Below are 21,800 nucleotides of genomic sequence, written 5' to 3'. Positions count from 1 at the left end.
CCAGTTGCAGCTACCTTCGGTCTGCTACGAGAAATCTTCAACTGGAGATTATCCTTTTTGGGGGCTGACCAGAGGAGCATAGTCAGCCGCGAGTTTGGCTTTGATTTCGTACCGCGTACATCTAGTATTTACGCTTGATGACTAATATGGCAGTGACAACACACTGCCATAACTTCACGCTGTAACTCAGATACCTATGCCCTCTATTGCTGGTATTTAAGAGAAAACTGATGGGTCTCCTGTAATTTGTTCTATCTTTTCGGTATGTGGTGCCCACGTGTAATGACACAGTAATTGCATAGTTAATTTGAAGTTCTTGCTTGTGTTTTTATTGGATACCTTTCTCTTTTAAATTTGACATTAGTGCATTCAGTGGATTTCAGACAGTCCCTGACGAATGTCCCTTGAATTTGCACACACTAAATTGGAAAGAAACATGTTGGAAGAATTTGATGAGAGTAAGAATGAGTATGAGTGAATGTTGAATAGTATGACTGGAGTGCTTGATGTGTTTGTTTGAATTTGCACAGCACAAGACACTTTTTTCTGTAAATTCTTATAGGGCTGGATATTAGAATTCCATAATACGAAATACTGTCTGTCACATTGTTGCACTGTGTAACTGACCTTTTATTTAGCAACGGTCACCTATTAACTTGTGTATTTGGGAATTTGATTGCATTTTAAGACTGTTTTGATACTACCAAAATTGTTTAAACTTTGTAAATTCTGCTTGATGAGATTGATTGAGGTATCAGGTTCTCTTAAACCATTGCTCTTTGGCTGGCGTCTATACAATAGAGTGACCTGCCCCCTAGCATTGTCTTGTTTGTTGTTAAAGGTTTTTTTAACCTATTTGAGAGTTTGTTAGGTGTGCGCTCTGTTTCCCTTGCACCTCTTCTTGTCTTGATAATGTAATCTCATATCTACATTCTGATGAATTTTGACTGGTACACAGTCTAGTGGTTGTGCAGGGGACGCAAGGGTCCCTAGTTATGACTTTTTCCTTCCTTTGTTAGATATGACTAATGTGCCATTCTCCTCTATGGCCTTCTAAACTATGCTTTTTCACCTCTGTACAAAGTCCTCAACTTTGAGGTCTGTGCACATTTCACCCTTTCTCGCTTTACCTCTACCTCCTCTGCCTATCGCCAGATGGGCTGGCTATCTATGAAATAAATTGCTATGTATAAACTTCTTATCATCATCGTCAAAAGTATCCATGGACCTCACTCCACCCTACCTATCTGCTTATCTCTTTTCCCTACTCTACCCCTCACTCATTAATATCATCCAAAGCTCACCTCCTTACCACCAGAACCGCCTGTGCTGCCGCTCATTTCTGCTCTCTCTCTCTCTGTCCTTGCTCCCCTAGTCTGGAATGCTCTTCCTCTTCCTCTCCCTCTCCATACTACTCCAACTCTACCACTATTTAAATCCAACCTCTAAGCTCTCCTTCTTTCTGAAGAACCTGTTTCCTAGAACTCTACGCTACTGGATCACCCTGTTTTCTTCTCTCCCTACCCTTCATGGACAACCCTACAGCACTTTATCATCACCCCTCCATCCTTAATTGAGCACTTTCTCCACCATCCCGTTCCTATGTCATTCGGTACTGTCCTTGTCCCTGGTTTATGTTTCCACCTTGACCTGCAACATCTTGTCTTCACGTCACATTCTCTCACCCCAATGTAGAGGACCCTCGTCTTCCGCTTTATCAATGGTAAATTCTGGACCTGTTTTTGTGCCAAAAATGCATTGCTTTCCTTGTGATTTTTAGTAATAAATAAATAAAAACATTTTCTTTTCAAACTCCTCCCTCTCCCTTTTTGTCTTCTTCTTTTCATTATCATTCTTTTCATTCTTCTTTACATTTTCTTCTTCAATTCTCTTTCATGGCCCCTTTCTTTCTTTATTTCGCAGATGTTATGTCGTTTCTTCCTATTAATACTATTAATATTGTGCTGACTTTTTCCCTGCTTGCAAGCTCCCTCTCAATGCCAAGCAGAGCCTGCACCTGTGCACTAGTGCATGCACAGAACTTGCACCTGCCACAGTGAAATGTCTGATATCCGCAGCAATGACTGGCCACAGCTTCCTCACAGTGATTGTATCTGAGGTACTGTTAGGTTTTGCCCCTCTTCATCTAATATCATTGGGATGACCCACCCAATGCATTGCCACTCATAGATTCTGCTCCTTTAGTGACCCACTGGTTCCCTACATTTCAGTTATTCTGTGTTATTGGATGCTGTTGCCTTACTCTTTGGAGTCTGATTTTTTTTCTTCGGCCAATTCAGATGTTCTTTCCAGCTTCCTCACTGGACTAACTTCGCCATGCTTATTAAGGCCCGCTATAATCCATGCCTCTCTAGCCAGTTCCAATTCTCAAAAGATGACTAGAATGGTTTCCGACTGAGGCCCAAACACCTCTAGCCGAATCTTCTTAGCAACCCTTGTACCTTCGGTCACTCAACTTGCTCTTATTTTCACCCTCCATTTTCATGTTTGCCTTTTTGAAAAAACTCCAGGAGTATGTTTTGAGTAATTTTACAAGTACCAATGACCTTATGTATGCACCCCATTACTTTTTACAATCCCTGCAACTGAAATATCTATTCATTCTGGTCATACACTCCCAACTATTTGGGATGGTGGGGAGCTAGCAGATTTGAGTCAGGCAGCAATTGATCCTGCTCTTGGGGAATCTGTGAGGCCTGTCATATGTAGCGCCAAGCATCACGAGATGCCCCTGGCACTAAATTCAACAGCCTATGAACCAAGGTATCCACAGGGCCTAATGCAGGCCACCACTGACCCTATGGACCTAAGTTCATTTATTCCAAGACACAGATGCCTGTTGGGCCTGAATTCACCGATCCTATTATCGCCAAGTACCGCACAAAGTGATCAAGGCTGAATGTTACTGGGCTAATGGACTTAATCCTAGTACATCCTTCCAAGGTACTATCTATATGCATGGGATAATATTCTGATCGGACAATAGGGGAACTTTAAGCACAGCTTCAGTTTAGGTTTACTTTGCCTAGTTCACTCACTAGTCAATCTACCTAGATCTTTGATAAGACTAGGTGTTTGTGGTCTCATCTAATGACCTCAAAGGTACAGTGTTCCTGCTCTGGACCTTGGTGTTGGCAATACTGGGGGATGGTCTCAAGATGCTGCATAAGGAATTTAAATTATTTTTGGAATCCTGGAGCCAATAATGAAGGCAAATTCCTAAATCCAAGTCCAGAGAGCAGGGGGCCACTAACTTTTCACGTGTTCTAAGATTTGCTCGTAGTTGGTGAACAATTTATTAGTAAAGTGCAAACAGGACAAAACAAACCAATGACAGTACGAGATTTTTGCGCAAGTCAGAGCCCCTCCCTCCGTGCACCATTCTCTTATACCCAAGTCAGGGCAAGGAATCATACTGAAACAATGTTGCAAGCAGGGAAAAAAGCTTGAGTTTACAACTCTTTGATACCAGATCTGTTCTTACATGTTAGTCAGTGTTATCAGGGAGAACAGCATAACGTGATACATTTAGTGAAGTTGAATATTGGGATGAATCTGGCAATGTCATCACTGCTTCCATGGGGCGAACCTCCCCATATACGGCCATGGTGAGGTAGAGACTCTCTGATCTGAACCCTGTGGGCGGTTATTTGAGGGAGCATCACGGAGGGGGAGAGGACCTTCATGGATGTAAGGGTGACTTGCCAGATGAGACATGGTATCCCCCTTTTCCTTCCCAGGATATCCTACCCATGCATAATTCATTAATGGCATATTGCTACAACTCCCCTCATCCACCCACTGCTGAAAGCCTTTTCACCATATCTGTTTATAATCCATCAAACCCAACTTGCCTTTGAAAACTACTAAGAACAATTTCCCAAACTTCATATGCAAGTTACTCAACATGTACTTCCTTTCCCACAAACCCGAGAATACTGAGACGAGGAAGAGGGATCAAGTAATATAGATCACCCAAGCCCAGCAGCACAAGCCACGCTCTAATTGTTATGTGCGCTTACCAACAGCAGGGAAATTGTAACAGCTGAAGAAGCTGACCAAGGAGAACTGCTGCCGGGAAAAGACTGCATCTCTCTGGAGCGACCGAGAGATTGAGGGATCAGATGGCATTCCATGGAGTCAACCAGCTTATGGAGGAAGAGAAGAGAAGCAGACCATGAAGAGGAACATGCTGCAGGGACACCATAAGCCGAGAGTAGACTTCTGGGTGCTTGCAGGTGTCCGTAGGTCGTTTTTACCTCAATGGAGCTCGAGAAGACGCCAGAGAGCCTAGCAGAAGCCGTGAAGAGCAGATAATCCGGGAAACAGCAGTGGCGAGCAGGACACAAACTCTTGCTGATGGTTTACTGCGAAAGAGGCAAAATATGCTAAGAAGAACCAGTGAGTCCTGTGAAAAACCTGAGGGTATTTTCACTCCTAGACCGCCTTCTCAGGTGGCCAGGGAAAGGCCATCGCCCTTAGATCCCGACCCTGGGTTTGGGAAAGCGAGGGAGGTTCACCTGGGTGAAGGGTCCTTGGAGTTTGGGAACGGGGTGCCCTTAGGCGAGACATGGTACCCTCCTTTCCCTAATTGTGACCAACCCAAACCTTCCCCTATGTTTATGAGGTATTGTAGGACCTCTCCGCTCATTTCCCCAAATTTAACATCTGAAAGTTCTGGGATGAGGAAGAGGCCTGCAAAGTATGGTGAAGGTCAGGCATGTCCTCTTAAACAGGGTCAGGCAAGTCAGACCAGACATCCTCACCTGCAGTCTGTCATGAGGCATACAGGGACACTAGTGAAGAGACAAAGTGAGCAGCAGCATGGAGGTCTGTGTAGGAGAGACCAGGAGACTCTTATGTGGAGGCAGCCGTGGTGGGATCTGAAATTTAACCAGAACGGCGGCAGATATTCCAGAGGTGTGGGAGCTTCTGTGTTGGAGTTGGAGCAGCTGGGAGCTTCTAACGAACACAAGAGAAAGAGAGGACGCTGTACGCATCCACCCTCTGGCAACAAAGTTGCTGGTTCCCACAGAAGTGAAAGCAACATGCGAGCGGGGCTCGCTGAGGTCGGGACGCCAACCTGGTAAGCCGAGAGGAGCAGCAAGAGTTGCCGGAGGAAGACGCTGCAAACCGGTGAGTGCTGGGGAAAAGACTGTATGAATTAAAGCTTCAAAACGAAATGAGATGCATATAACATACCGAACTCAATGGAAGTTTCCAAATAGCACTAAACTGCACATTTGGAATATCGAACTGAATGAAAGTTAGAATCAGCATTAAAACTACATATATTGAATACCGAACTAAGTGGAACTTTTAAACAGCTTTACACAATGCGTATTGTATGCTGAGCTGAATGAAAGTGTACAACAGTGATAAATCCCACAGGTTGAATGCCGAATTGACTGCAAATACAAAAATTACACTTATATTGAAAATCAATGAACTTTATAAGCAAAAGCATTAACCAATACAGACTAAAAGGAGAATACCCATATGAAAGCAACCTATAGGGAAAGTACTAAATGTGAAGGAGTGCAACGAAAGGTGGGCATGAACAGAATTACCAACAAATAAACTTGGTGAATAAACGCAGTGCAGCAAGGCCAACGACTGGTTAAGGGTTTGTGACAAAGCCAAGAGGTCATCAAGGAGACTCTTGGGGAGTGTTCCTTTTCACATATGGGCGAATACAGAGAAACCTGTGTGGGCCGAAGAACCAAATGGCCCTGGTTGCGCGACCTGTGATGGGTGGATCATGTGGTCTGATAACTGCACCTAGACAGTGAGCTCTACATTATAAAAGGTAAAGACACTTCAAAACCTACCTAAGGAACATCACAAGTGAACTGGTGACGCAAACCAGAAGAAGGGCGAAGTTGACCCAGAGTGATGTTGAGCTTTTAAAAGAGTGAATCGTTCATTGGTTGCAACGTTGAAGTCTTGGGGAAGGGAACCCTGACTCCTAATAAACTGCAGCTACCATCTTGAGGACAAGGTCTCAAGACCCACTTTTGTTTGAACTGTGCTAAAGTGAAGTCTTGGGGAAGGGAACCCTGAGACTGATGAACTATACATACCATCTTGAGGACAGGGCCTCAGGATCTCTTTTGTTTGAACTGTATTACTTTGAACTTGGGGAAGGTAATTTGAAGATAAACTGGGAGCTGGAAGAAGCACAATCATTTTGTGTTGATCACCATTGCTTTGATTATTGACAGCCCTAGGCACTGTTTAGTTTTAGTTGTGAGGGCAAGCATAGGTTTTGGACACAGACAGGCTTTAAAGTTGTACTCTTTGACTCAGACTTTCCTTAGTTTTGTTCAGGTAGGGAAATCACACCTTAGTATAGGCCTTCTACCATCCTGACATTTAAATATTGTTTGTTTTAACTTAAGTCTGTTGATTGTGCCTTACTTAATGATGCCTTCACAGTGCACAGAAGGGAAGGGTGCACCGGGGCGTATTGGCAGATATACCAAACACCGGTAATGAGCAAAACAGACACTGAACGAATACATGCAAATGGACATTGTTGTAAAAGGGATAAAGTAAACAGAACAAAAGACTTACAATTTTATGAGTTTATGCAATACACATGTGAAAGGAGCCCTGACAAAATAACGTACCAGGTGGATATAAAGCCAGGAATAGCACATTTAAGACACTATCAATATTGGAAGTATGCACAAGCCCCCATAAGGAAGCCCTGGTAGAAAGGAATATCAGGTAATTACAAATCTGTTTGAAAGTCATGGCAGAAGGAACCAGGCAACTGCAAATCTGTTTGAGAAAGACCCGGCAGAAGACACCAGGCATTTGCAAATCCAGGCAAGGAAGCCCTGGCAGAAGAAAATGGCAGGCAGTTGCAAGTGTGTTTTGGAAAAAGTCCTGGCAGGAGTGTGTAGCAGGCAATTTGAAGGTGTGTTTGAAGGTGCTAGAAAATGCATATGTAATAAAAGCCTTGGCAGGAGAGTATACCAGGCAAATACAAGGTGTAACGGTGTTCAAAAGAGAAAGTCCCTGGCAAGAGAGTATACCAGGTGGATGTTAATTGTGAACGTATTTCTGTATGGAGAAGCCCTGATAGAAAGGCATATCATGCATCAAATTGAACTAAGTATAAAACAAAGATAGATTTAAGAAATCCTGAACATAACACATCAGGAAAAGGTAGAAGAAATGTATCAACGAAGAAAAGAAACCTGGCAGGAGAGTACACCAGGTATCCTAATAAGGCACAGTCCAAGAGTCAAGTTGTTTTATGTGCCAGCTGCAATGATACTCAACAGATGGATAATCTAGAAAGGAAACCAGAATGAAGAGAAATCCAAGGGAAGGCAACCATCCTCTGAAGCAAGGAACTGTGTCCTTTCGAACCTTTTGTGTTGGAGTTACGCCTTTTCTTTGTGAACATTTATATATCCCCCAAGGCGAAAGACATTTTCCCTTTTCACTTTACAATTACTTTGTTAGAATGTGAGGGTCAGAATAGAAATTTGGACACAGGATGTTTTGTTTTGGACACTCGGACTACTGATAGATCCTTAGTTTTGGTTTTAGGTAGGGAAACACCTCTAATGCAGGGACAACCCCTTTTATTTTTATAAAAAACTTCTTTGACCAAAACTACGACCTCCTTGTGTTGGAGTTTCATTCCTGACTCCTTACAATATACACCACAAAGATTCACGCATGCTCTGAGGTAGGCTAGCATGCTTACAGTATGATTACTTCTATGTGCTAAAGCCTCTTTTCCTGAGAAAGCAGGATCCTAAAACACGCTTACATATGCCAAAAGGGAAACGCATTAGAAGTGTGAGATGTAAAGGCGAGCATTGCTACACTCTAGGCAAAGAGCCTTCATCGCAACATCATGCACAGTAAAGCCTCACCTCGCACAAGCAAAAAAACGTTATTTAATCATGGCAGTTTGCAGTATCTGTTCGATATTATTATAATGCAGTAGTATGCAATGGGAGTACATACAATTTTCCATGTCACAGATTTCCCCCACAGACGTTCCCAGCCGCAATGGCTTTCAGTGGAAACCAGTGCCATTTTGTTCTTTTAATTTATTATTACAATACTTTTCTTTCTTTCCAAACAACAACATAATCCTAAAGCTTCAACATTTTCAAATATAAATTCAATGGGTTGCTTTCTACCTCAGCTTCCTCGTCGGAAAGATATACATTCCAGAGTCAGGTGCTCAGAAAACTTTTCGAAAGAGGGCTTATTGCATCTGGACTCGGTCATCAATACATCTTGACTCGATGTGGTGCTCGTCGACTCCAGACGTGACGTCGGCCATCGTACATATACTATGTCACTATGCACCGATACCTCAATTCCTTTTTCCCACTCGCTCAGCATGCTGCTCGTTGGAGTTGCAGGTGAAAGGATCTAAAACAAACGGATCGAATACAATAGTTTCGAGTCAAAAGGACCGAAAAATAAAAGGTCGGGTTTTCTTGGTTTTTTTGGGGGGGGGTACCCCCCGAACCTCTGTTTTTGGTGTAAAAAACACTTTTTTTCCTATACGAAAACCCAAAAAGAATACATTTAAAAAAAGGCATTCAACCTTTTTTTTTTTTTTGGACCATTTGACTTGAAACTATTGTATTCCATCCTTTTGTTTTCGATCCTTTGACTGGACACCGCTCGTTGGAACATCTATTGTCACGAGAACTTCATAAAACCTATTTTTGTCATTAACTTTGACACGCTTCGTCGTGATGACCATTCCTAAGGCGTTGGGGTCCAAAAGGGGTAATGACTGCAATTCAAAAAAGGTCCATTACCCACCTGCACATTTACTTTACTTTAATAAATGTATTAGGCGCACCAGAGAACCCGGAGGCGTGAGGGTGCCCAACATCAAACACACAACAAACTATTCGAGAGACAGGTTCATCCTAGAGAATACTGGGCTCAGGCATCCGGATTAAATAGCCGGGCGTCGTATTTAAAGAGCCAGGTTTTGATCTTTTTCCTGAACACAGCTGTTGACTCCATATCATGGAGGTCTGGTGGAATACCATTTCACACCTTCGGTGCTGTCACGTAGAAAACACTATTCATTACCTGTATCAGTTTGCACTTTGCAACTTGCAGTAGGTTCAAGTTGCTCGACCTTAAACATCTGACATTTGATTTTTGTTTTGTCAATGTTGTAGTCCTTTCACACATTTGTGAATAATCGCAAGCATCCGGAACTGGATCGTGGCCGTCACTGGGAGCCAGTGTAGTTTGTGCCTTTAATCTGACACATTGTCTCTCTTTTTCAGGCCTACAATAATTCTGATCATACCATTTTGTAGTACTTGAAGTCTTGCTATGTCTGATTTATTACCCCCCACCAGGAGGCTGCTGCAATAGTCGATCCTGGAACCGACAATTGCCCTGGCTACCGTTTCAAGGTTTACTTGAGAGATAAAAGGTCAAAGTTTGGCCAGTAATTTAATATGGTAGGCCGTAGATGTCACAAGATTATTAACATGAGCTTTCATGTCAAGATTTTGGTTGAGAACAACCCATAAGGTTTTAACTTTCCTCTTTGTTTCTAAGGTACAGCCAGCAAGGACAAATTTGCTACCCAGCTTCTTAATCCTATTGTCTGTCCCTAAGACCATAAACTCAATATTTTATTTTTAAGCGCAAGTCCGTTGTGTAGCTTCCAAGTCGGAATAATCTCATAGACCTTATTTATAGTTTTCTCATCCTCCTCATGAGAGCTAGACATGGGGATTATACATTGTGTATCATCAACAAAGTTTGTAAAGCCAATGTTATATCTTTCCAGTAAATTAAAAAAGGAAACAGTAAAAATGTTATATAGTGTGGGGGAAAGACATGCCACCTGTGGGACACCAAATCTCAGAGGAACAGAGGGGCCCTCTGCCATATCACTCCAAACTCTGCAGGTATGTTCACCCAGAAATCAGGCAATCCAAAGGGCTGCATCCTCCGAGAATAGGGCAACCTCCCTTAATCTGGTGACCAGAATCCCATTATCGACCAAATCAAAGGCTGCAGACCGATCAAGCAACATAACCATTGCCGCTTGTCCCTTGCCCATTTATTGCAATAGTCTCGACTTAAGGTCCAGCAAAGCTGTTTCGGAACTGTGAGTTTGTCTAAATCCAGATTGCTACTTATTCAGTATAGGGTGGTAGTTTGCTGCCACATCCAGGTTCAAACCCGGCTTTTTTTTAAAAGAGACGAAATCCACGCCACCTTAAGTATTTTTGGAACGTGCTTTTCCAGGAATTACGTATTCATGAAATTGCATAATGCTCCTATCAATTGGGGTGTACACTCTTTAAATGTCATAGAAGGGCACGAGTCGCCCCTACAATTTGTAGGCTTCAGATCGGCAATAATGTTGGGCAGTTCTATTTCCGATACTGTAGTAAAGTTAAACCTAATACCCTGGTTTTCCGGAATCTGACTAGGGCCATCCATTAAACCAACAACTGTAGCCACATCCTTCATTTTAATATTCATATTTTCCTTTGTTTTCTCCACTTTGCCCATCAAGACTTCTTGGATTGATACACACCGTGCCTCATTTTTTTACGATAGTATCCGGTTTGCTTTTACATGGATTTTCTATTTCACTGTGTATGCTAAATCGCTCCTTTGAGCTGTATTGTGCCTTTTGAATTCTTCCGTCAAAGTTTTTTTTCTGCTAATACAGCCGTCTTAAAATCTTTGGCGCAGCCCTATAGATTTCCTTATCCACTCTTCGTCCTCATGTCACAAGAAAAAGCCTTCTCACTGATGCAGTAACCAGTCGGACTCCAGCTTGAGTACATTGAGGGCTGAATGCGAGGCCTTCAAAGAGTAAATGCTCAAAATGACCACTGCTGGTGCGGCTGCCACCTCGAAGCAACAGACCCCGGCGGCTCCAGTTTTGCCCAGTGTTTCTGCCTATAAGGAGATAGCGTCAGGTTTGGCACCTTCGGGCTTGACACCAACTGTTACTAAGTCGCTCTGTGACATCGAAGCCTTTGCTGTCGGCACTGCTCGGTACAGGGCCATCAATGTCAGCGTCGGTGCTGATACGTGACCGTTCTTTTGTCCCAGAGTCTGTCGTCTTTTTTTGAGATTGTGTTCAATCTAAGTTGATGGCGGGGATCAAGTGCCCGTTGGCTTTGGACCAGTACTGGGAGGGCCTAGTGAAAGTGATTTATTTTCTCCGTTGAGGCCGATTTAATTGCTTTGGTGGAGAGGCTGCAAGATGCTAGTGGCCTAGACACTTCACCAGACTTAGACACTCAGCAGGCTCATCCTTATGGTCATGCTAATGCCCAATACCTCATGACAGTCGACAGGGTGGTAGACGCCCTAGGCCTGTGTGCCCAAGCTAAGCCCCGGTCAGCTTATTACTTAACTGACATTTTGCACAACGGGCCACCGACGCAATGCCTTTTAATGTGGCCATCATCAACCCCATTTCCGCCCTGTGGCAGAAGCCTTATTCCACCCCTCCGGTGAACTCCGAGTTCACCAAGAAATGTTAACCAGCAAGGGGGACCAACCTTTTCTTTCTAGCCACCCCACCACTGAGGGGCTAGTGGTACAGGCAACCTCTGTCAATTCGAGACCATCGACAACCACATCCAACATCCCTACTGGCAGGGAGTCTAACAAAAGCGAATGCCCTTGCAAAAAAAGTATTTGAGTGAGGCAGTATGGCCTTAAAGGCTGTGTATGTGTCCTGCGCATTTGCTAAATATTCACATAGCTTATGGAGGGTAATTGAACAGGTAGCAGAGCACATCCCTGCGGGGGAGATGCAAGAAGAATTCTTGCGCCTGGTGGACGATGGGAAATAGCTGGCTTCCAGTCTTTGCAATCAGGCCTGGACACTGGGTCGTCCACTGTGCTAAGGAGGGGCAAGCATGTTTGCACAGTTCTGGTATTTTGCTTAACGTCCAGTAAAAATGAGTGGACATTGTTTTTGATGGTGAAAACCTGTTCAGCCTCTAGAGAAATTTAAAGACTCTGAACTGGCTGACAAATCTCTGGGTTACAGGCGGTAGGTCCCATTTGGGGAAAAGGCACAGATCCCACAACCCAGGCAAGGGCAGAGGCGTTTCCTGCACTCCAGAAGGGGCATGGGAGCCTCTAGGGGCCAGACGAATGCGCCAGCAGTGGTAGGGTCGGCACCGCCTGTGAAGCGGCTTTCAGTTCCACCCCCACGTTTCCGGGATTGGAGAGAGGATTGGCGATCACTTGCTCCAGTGGCATGAGATGACCTCAGATCCCTGGGCATTGCAGCTCGTCAAATGGGAGCACTGTTTGCCCTTTTTAAGAAAACCCCCAAAGAAAACCCCTAAACAGACCCCCCCTCAACAGCCAGAACAGGAGCTCTAGGGTGAACTGCAAGCCCTGTTATTGAAGAGGTACCTCCCAAGCAGAGATGATCAGCTCGTATTTCCGATATTTCCTGTTACTCAAGAAAGGGGGAGGATCTTGTCCCATTTTGGATCTGAGGGCCTTGAACAAGTTCCTGAGGAAGGACAAATTGAAAATGGTGACATGAAAAATTCTCCACGCTCTACACCTTCATGGCCGGTGAGTGTCGGTGGATCTGCAGAACGCATACTTTCGTGAGCCCATCCACTAGAGGCACAGGTGGTTCCTGCGATTCCTTATGGGGGAAACGCACTACAAATTCAAGGTGCTCCCCTTTGGATTAACCTCGGCTCCCAGGGTCTTCACCGAGCTGATGGCAGGGGGTGGCAGCACACCTCAAGAGATCCGGCATCCACCTATTTCCATACCTGGATGACTGGCTGATCCGGGGGAAGTCGCCAGAGCAGGTATCGACTCACCTCGAGGATACCTGTTCGCTGCTGCATGGGTTGGGCTTCTCCCTAAACTTCCAGAAGAACCACACTACACTAACACAGAAGCTCCAGTTCATAGGAGCAGTCCTGGACACTCGGGCGGGGAAGGCCTTTCCCCCCAAGGAGAGAGTTATCACTGTCCGGCAAATGGTCGAACTCTTCCAGAGCCATGACAGCTTGCCAGCGGCCTCCTTCCTGCACCTCTTAGGTCTCATGGCTTTTTGCATTGTTCTGGTGCCAGAGGCCAGGTTGCGAATGCGATCTTAGCAGTGCCTGCTAAGGGGTCAATGGTCCCAGTATTTCGTGGTCAGTGGCCAACGATCTAGCTTGGTGAGCCAGCAGAGACAACATGATGGCGGGGTACCTTTCTGGCTTCTGTGGCCCCAAGCCTGGGTGGTGACAGATTTGTCTCTGAAAGGTTGGGACGCTCACTGTGAGGATCTGCAAGTAAGTGGCCTTTGGTCGCCAATGGAGAGACAGTGGCACGTCAACAAGCTGGAGCTGCTGGTGATCAGGCTAGCCCTAATGGTTTCCAATATAGAAAAGGGATAGCTTGGAAATTGGGCATGATCGACTGGTTGCGCACCTCTGTGTGCGACAAAACTTGTTATATTTTCTAATCAGTAAAAAGTAACATTTCCTCACAGGATATATGGTTAATAAACGTTTGGCAAATCGCCGCCCGGCAGATGTCTCTTAGACAGACATCACGTTGCAGCACAGAAGATGCCGCCACGCCCCTAGTGGAATGAACTCTTATGCCCGGAGGCAGTTCCTTGCCTGCCTTGGGGGTAACACTCTGCAATGCCTGCTTGGACACAGCCAATGCTTTTCTGGATAGCGAAATGCCACAAAAAGTTGGTCACTTTTTTCTGAATTTGGCAGTTCTCCACAACTTCACACAACACAAAAACTTTTGTTACCATGAAAACAAAATGGCTAAACGTTTTTAGGTGGAGGAATATTTCCCTGATACCTACAGAAACTGGCCGCCTCTGTGCTTCCCACGTATCTACCTCTCATTTCCTTTATTGGGATATATTGACTCACCTGTGGTTTGAATATGCTTCCCTTTCTCCCCACTTGATCTCTTTACTTTCCAAGTCTCTAGGGCCTAGACAACCCATGTACGTTTTATCTTGAAGGGTCTGCCCCAGGTAAAAGGAGACTTTTCATGTAGGTTTTCCACAGATTTGTGCATGTCTTCTATCGATACAATCGGTGGTTACTTTCCGCTTGTCTGCACGTTCTCTTTCCCCTCCGCTTTCTCGCTGGGAACGAAGAGGTCGCTTTGTTCGGTTCTGCAGTTCACCGCAGTATTTGTATCTGCTTCGAGAGCAAATGAGTCGTCCCTCTTGCCCCCTGGTCTTGGCTGCCATTTGCAGGCTCCTCACCCACCACGTTCGTGGCATGGTCATGCCATCAGATAGGTGTCTGCGTGCTTTGCCGTTCCTTCTCCAATCTGGCCCCACTGTGGGTCTGCGCGGTGGCGTCTTCACCTGATGCTCGCTTCCTTTCGCACCAACCCTGGGTCTGCGGCTCAGCAAGGCTCTGCCACTCATTGGCATCACTACGTCAGAGCCTTGGCTCTGCATGTGTTCTTTCTGACTCCCCCACTCCAGTGTCACCGGCTCCTTATTATCATAGCTGTAATGAGAGGAGGCGGATTGTTCCGCACCGGATATTCCACATTCGAATGGATTGTGGCCTCCCGTGGATTCCTCATCTTAGATATTTATTCACTTGCTTTGAAGCTTTCAGAAACTTTCTCCTAGCAGGGGGCATCGTGCGCACTGGCGTCGAAAGCCGTTGAGTCATCTCCGTGACTGGATGTGACGTCAATGCTGGTACAAATACCTTGCTCAGCGCCCCATGACCTCCGTTCCTTTTTTCTGCATCCTCAGCATGCTACTTGGGAACTTGGCCTCAGAAATCTTCTGACGCATTTGATTTTTCTTCAAAATTCTTTGCAATTTTTGGTAGCCTCTGCATCATGTCTGCTCCAAAACCCTCAGTTTTAAAAGAATGCTGTGATTGCATTGCAAGGATTTCGCTTTCCAATCCTCACAGTATCTGTCTGTGGTGATCTTATCAAGTTATGACACCCAAGGCCTCCAAATTGGCCATAGGTTGTTCATCTTTGGAGTCTCCAAGTACGCCTCCACCAGAGACTCGACCCGATGAAAAGAGCTCTGCAGCTGAGAAAATGCCAGAGGAGAGAAAACAGTTGAAAAAACACAAGGAGTGACTTCCATCCTTCCTCTTCTTCCTCATAGAAGAAGAAGAAGAAGAAGAAGAGGAGGAGAAGGCATTCATCGATGGACTCATCCCCAGAAAGACAGGTACAGTTCCTGTATAAACACACCTCAGCAGAGAAGTGTGAAGAGTTTTGCATCAAGATGATGCAGGTCTTTCAGAAAGCAGACCCACCCCTTCTCTCTTCCTCTGGAAAAAGGACCTGCAAGCCCACCACGCTGACGAGGCCTACAGGGACTCGACTCACCAACCACCTTGTGCACCTAAGAGCAATAGACCAGTGAAGTCCTTGATCCGACTGTCGACACCATTGGTGGTCAATGCGTTTTACGTTGTGCCACCTGCTCCATCGGTGCCATCAGCATCATGCTCTAAGTTGCCGAAGATGGTCGAGGATTCCTTGAGTAGATTTATTCCAAAATCTATTAGGAATTTGATGTTCTCTTTTCAATAAATTTGTGACGAGGATGATGACCCAGTATCCTTTGGGCTCAAACCAATGGGTGTTCCTCGACACCCTGAGGAGTTTCAGGATGAGAAAAGGAGGTTTTCCAACTTGGCTTCATCCCTTCAGGATGCAAGTGGCTTAGACACCTCTCCCGGGGTGGAATTCCCACAGGGAGACCCTAGAGCCCATACAAACATGGCTTACAGGAAAATGATTGCAAAAGTAGCTGATGCATTAGATTGGGGTCCTCCACCTTGCAAAATACCAGAATGTGACTTCACAGATATTCTGGACAAGGGCACATCCATTGAGCCTGTTCTTCCCTTTACACAAGTCCCAGTTTCTGTGGTCTGAAGCATCTATTAACTATATGGTAATCCGATTACGGCCCGTGACTCATACTGTATATGAGGCTAATATACCAACTCTTAATAGAGGCATGTTAGGAGGACCTGAAATGCTGGGTTCAATAAGAGGTGTCATGGATTGAGCTGATGTTTGACTGGGGAGCTGTGAGAAACCTGAAGTTGTCTTACCCGCTATTCACTGGGGATCTGTCATCCAAGTGGCCAGGACACGGCCATCGCTTTTGGATCCAGTTCCTTGGGGTGGACCAGTGTGGGAGGATCACCTGGGTAAGTGGTCCTCAGGGAGTGGATGTGGGACACCTAACAGCGAGACATGGTATCCCCTACCCTGTCACACCTTTACCCTGTCCTACCAGGTAGAATACTTAGGAATTTAACCCTCATCCCCTCTCTCAACACAAACACTTTCTCACGGACAGCTCACTGTGATGGAAAACGGACTAATGTATTGTCCTTGACTCCTACAACAAAGCAGTGCCAGTGAAGTCAGCACAGCCAGTGAGTTGGGGACACTGATACCAGACCTGTCTGTGTTGAAGCCACGGTTGCAAACTGCAACATTGTATAGTGAAAACTACAGAGAATAGTGTATGAGGGAAAACGGACAAACACCTGAGCCATGTACCTGACATGTCCTGACTTAATCACACTTCCAACACGGATAAAAGGCAGAGTACGAAATCACACTCTGGGCAAGGCAAAGCACACGAGGAAGCAGTAGTTCCAAGATAGCCATTTAATATAACGCGAAAGATGGCAAGACCGAAGAGGATTGCAAGGAGGGAAGTGCCCTTGGCCTTTTCACCAAAAACTGTTGCTTTCATGAACCTTCAAGGATAAGAAACTTAAGACGAGGAATCGAGGCTGAAGAATCCTGCAATGTGTGTCGGAGGTACGCGGGGCTCTCCTGCATCGAGAGGCAAGGCGGGGCAAATCGTTCACCACTGTGGTACTGTCTTTGTCTTCTGCAACAAAGCAGCGCCAGTGAAGTCCGCACAGCCGGTGAGTTGGGGAGACTGATACCAGACTGGTCTGTGTTGAAGCCAAGGTTTCAAGCGGCAACATTGTATAGTGAAAACTACAGAGAATAGTGTATGAAGCGTATGTGGCAAGCGACGGAAGCAAAATTAAACCAGCAGATGAGTGATTGAACTTTGAAGCCAAGATACGATACGATAGACAGAGTGGTTCAGCACCACGTGGGTGTTCATTCGAAAGTCTCTGTTGGGTGTCCAGCTGAAAGGTGGCAAATGTGACAAAGAATTGTTAAATCAAAGTGGTTCTGAGTGAAGAGACTTTGAAGGCAAAGAGACTTGGGCATGGAAGGCCCTGATGCTAATGATTGAACTGTGTCCTCATGCTAGAGAAGTCAGAGGCTGTGCTAAGCTCGAGTGTACCTCCTTGGCCCGTGCTGAAAACGTGGTCAAGGGGTGGACAATGGACTGAACATCCTGACATATCATTTTGTGAACACTTCTTTCTTTTTCGTAACATTGTTTCCCACACTATTTGTATTTAGAAGTAGGCATTGGCAATAGGTTTATTAGTACAGGCCCTTTTATTTTGACAAGACACTACGAGGATTGCGTTATTATTATTTGATGGTCGTAGTTTGCTCCAATCTGTAGATTTAGGATTAGATAGGCGTTTTCCAAACCCTTTTTGAAGTTCAATAAACACCCCTGATCTGTGGGAATTTGTGTATTTCTTACTGTTGATACCATGCCTTCCTTACAGAGCCGAGGAGAGTTTGAAAAGCTGGAAAGATATTGAACATACAGCGACGACGTCCTTACCTCTGAAGCACCTGCTGTTTTTAAGCAGTAAGGGTGGGCTGATGTGGGAGTCACACCTGTGTGTTGCTAGCGCACTGGGATAGTGCAATGAGGTTAAGTGGGCTTTCACTAGGGCTGGGACCTCTCTCCCCAGTCTTGCAGACACAGGTTTTTGTCTGGGTTTGTTTAGTAAAGGCTTTGCAGCCTGGGAGGTGGCGGCAGCTTTGATCTTGGGATCCTTGTATTCAGTTTCTCTCCAATTATCGTTCAAAGACGGTACACTGAAATTTGGGGTGGGGGAATGGGAGCGGTTCCACTATATACATCTGCGGCACTGGGTGTCAAAAAAGGGAGTTTGTGTGAAGGGGAAAAGGGACCCAAACGGTTTAGAACTGACATTGATTGATGAGGCGTCAACGAAGAGGATCGCTAAAATATATCAACTATTACAGGGGCATCTGCCTTCCGATTCCCTCTCTTATGTGGATAGATAGAGGGAAGAATTGAAAGTGACAACTGAACAAGAAGACTGGATTCACATATGGGGCAGGGCTTAGAAATCATCAAGGTTTATCACGATTAGGGAAAACGTATTTAACATTTGCCTTGGATGGTATTTAACACCACAACGACTGAGTAAAATGGGCCAGGGTTTATCTCCAATTTGTGGGGAGGGGCTGTGGCAAGGAGGGAGATGTGGGGCACATGTGGTGGAACTGCCCAGTGATTACCATGTTTTGAAAAGAGGTTCTATCACATATTAAGGATATCACAGGTTGGTCACTCCCATGGAATCCAGTATGTGTGAGTTTAGGTGGTGCAGACCCGGAGTAGGGAAAATCCGATGTCGGCCAACAGCATCTCTGATCAACCACCTACTTCAGGCAGCGTTATTGCGTGTCAGTGGAAGGGATTCCTTTGGCCCTGGCAATAGCCTATTGGTGGGTGGAGATATTGGAGGCCCTGGCAATGGAGAAGCTATCTGCCCTCATGTCAAGAACCTTCCAGAGATATTTGCAGGTGTGGTCTCCTTATATTGATTATGTAAAAGGTAGGGAGCATCAGTATTATAGACCGAACCTCTTGAAGCACTTTTCATTCATTGTTATAGGGGGATGAGTCAAGCCAGAAGCGGGAGGGGCGGGGTTATTTACCCAATGTATAGGCCAGGCCTGGGTGGAAAGGTTAATAATGTGGGAAGGGCCCTGGTTGGGATGATTTGTATAGAGGGGCGTCTGTCTGGTTTTGAGGGCTTTCTGTTCTTCTTTTATTTCCTGTGCAGTCCTGTAAGGCTTAGCCTTGGTTAGCATTTTTCTGTTATGTTTATATTGGATGACATTGGCGAACATGTGAGATTACATGTCAAATGCTGATATGTAATGTTTCCGGAAATGTTTTAAAAATGTTAAATAAAGCGGGTTAAAAAAAAGAATAGCTAGGTTTCCAAAACTGCCAAAAGGGACATTATGGGACATGTAGTTTTTGCAGTTTAATAGGGAAACTCCAATGTCTTCCAAAGAGAATGTATAGCCAGATCCGCACATGTCTATAGTTCAGGAGGACTTATGCTGATGTGTACTGCGAGTCCCAGTTAGCCCACAGAGGGCTCTTCTTACTGTTCAAGTTCCAGAATCGTTACAGTGACTTCTTCACATATGTGGATTCATATTCCATTCCTACTCCTACTATTTGGACTGCCTTTAACTACTCTACGAGACAGTCGATTTTCTAACTCCTAGAGGTGGTTTAGTTATTCTGTCCCAACGACCTGCAGTATCTTGTGGGAAGGCTTGTTTTTATTGGTCAAGGGGGAAACCGGTGCTGTTCATCTAATGTAGTTTCTCTCCTTTCCTTTCTCGTAGATAGGAGCTGATTCAATTAGCCATCATTTTCCTGAAAAAGCAATTTTTCCATCTGTTGCATGATAACTGTTTTCTAGAACATACATTTTGTTTTTATTCAAATGTATTCTTGCTTAATTTAGAGACAGTTATAAATCCACACTGACATTCGCCAGAGGTCTTCTCATCCTGACGAAGAGGAATGCTTAAATTTTGCTTCGTCAACAAATGTGCTTCCCAGAAGATGTTCAGGTTTTGGTACATTAAAAGTGATGAGAGTACTAATGCTTTCCCTCCTTTTATAAAGATGTTTTTTTCCCCTTTGCTTTGAGTGTTTACTTTCTCTTGCTCAGTATAGTTTTTGCTCTAATTGAACAAGAGTCTGCACAATAACCTGTGGCCATGGAAAGAAGCGTGCAAACTCCAGGAAACTAGTTAGAGAGTGCGAATAGGTGATGGCCCAACAGTCTTTCTGCAAAATGTAATAGACCTCTTGTTGGCGTACTTTCCAGCTTCAACACTCATGTTTTTTTTTGGTTCAAAGATGGTTGTTGGCTATATCCCAATATGCAGTTACTGACTGCAGAAGATTCATGTTTTGACTCTTACTTTATTCTTCAGTAGAGGCTGAACGGTTAGACAATGGTGTGGTAATGTCACCGAGCAGGGCTCTCTTTGGGTCGTGTCAGTCTTTACCCTCCGTCATCTTTTTGCGGGCTGAGAAAGGGAAGGCAGGGGGAGTTTGATGGTTAGTCACAGAGGAGCATAGTATGAGTATGTGTGTGTGTGCGTGTATATATGGGTTCCATTTCATTTCATTGACAGTAATTACTTTGTGGTAATTTACTACAATGTTTTTATTTTGCGCCCCATTCTCCCCCTTCATTACTACCTCTATCCAAACCCCCCCCCCTTTTTACCCCATAACCCATAAATTCCCATATTTGTCGAAGTAATTTCGAAATAATTACTTAGTAGTAACTTACCACAAAGCAGTATGGTCTCACGTTATGCTTCCAGTATCTGTCCAGCTTGTGTGAATGACATTCTGTAAACCCAGATCTCCCGGATGCAAACTGGTCCTCCCAGACCAACACGGGTGCACATCACTGATCAATAGTGCAGCCACAGTTCTTTTCTTTCTGTGATCACCATCAAGAAATACATGTCTGTTACTGGCTCATCACAGAACTGAGAAAGTGGAAGCCTTCTGGCCCAACTGCTGGCCTTCTATTTGTGTGCTGTGACTTCACAGCATAAGAAGCTACATTCTCTGTTGCTATTATGATTTTGTACTTTAATGTGGCTTTTAGTTTAAATGATTATCTCACACTAAGTGTTAAAATGCGTTTTTGTTGCATCTTAAAACTGCTTTGGGATTTTAAATACATTAGAGTATGCAAAATGTTGAAGTTATTGTACAATGAGGAGCAATGTGGTTGACTGTCTGTGTAGAATGTGGGCAAATGCGTACATAACTTAATTTTGATTTGCTGACACATTGTGAGACATTTGTGTGTTTTTTCAGGACATTGAATTTATTCGCGCTCATTACAACATTGAAGATTTCGTTTACTTCAACCATCATCAACGGGAGGAACACGGCCATCTCTACCATTTTGCTTTGAACCCTATTTTCAAGCATTATACTAAGCACTTCCTAAAGGAGATTCTCCGTTTATCTCGCAAATCGTGCCTGTATTACCCCATCTATCCAACACGTGGGGAAGAGCAGGTAAAATACAACCTAGACATGTTAATTTCCTTCTTTGACACAGTTAGCAAGAGTTCTATAGAAAGGATTCTGAAAGTGAGATTCTCTCTCTCTTTCTCATCTCTCGCTCTCTTCCTCTCTCTATATTTATGTAGTGTTTGTATGTATTTGTGGAGAAATGGAAACTTCAAAGAAAGATGTATGTTATAGAAATGCAAACAAAGGAGATATACTAATGTGGTGCCTAATGTATCCATTAGCAAAAGAGAAACATCGAATAGAAAGCATCTAATTATTCCAAAAGTGAACATGACTACCCCAATACTGTATGTAACCCAGTACCATGGAGATACCCAACTACTCACTCAAGTGTTGGGTAAACATTGGCATTTGTTGGCAAAAAAAGATGTAGATCCCTTCATGAATGAGGCCCCCAGGATCTCATACAGTAGAAATACACAAGGTTTTGTGATTATAAGTGGCTCAGCGACCAAATCAATCTCACTACAATAAT

At 44.5% G+C, this 21,800-nt stretch overlaps 1 protein-coding gene across 1 annotated transcript in view; it reads left to right on the top strand.

Annotated features, from left to right (window-relative positions):
- The window catches only part of CFAP61 (cilia and flagella associated protein 61), a 2,971,729-nt gene that overhangs the window by 1,245,916 nt on the left and 1,704,013 nt on the right, over window positions 1–21,800 (top strand). Inside the window, exon 16 of the mRNA XM_069608074.1 lies at window positions 21,101–21,307. Within this exon, the coding sequence (XP_069464175.1) occupies window positions 21,101–21,307 (207 nt within the window). The remainder of the gene's footprint in view (window positions 1–21,100; window positions 21,308–21,800) is intronic.

Source organism: Ambystoma mexicanum, chromosome 4q, assembly GCF_040938575.1.
Source record: "Ambystoma mexicanum isolate Mex_15411 chromosome 4q, UKY_AmexF1_1, whole genome shotgun sequence".
Classification (NCBI taxonomy): Eukaryota; Metazoa; Chordata; class Amphibia; order Caudata; family Ambystomatidae; genus Ambystoma; species Ambystoma mexicanum.
This window is presented reverse-complemented; position numbering and strand designations above follow the sequence as displayed.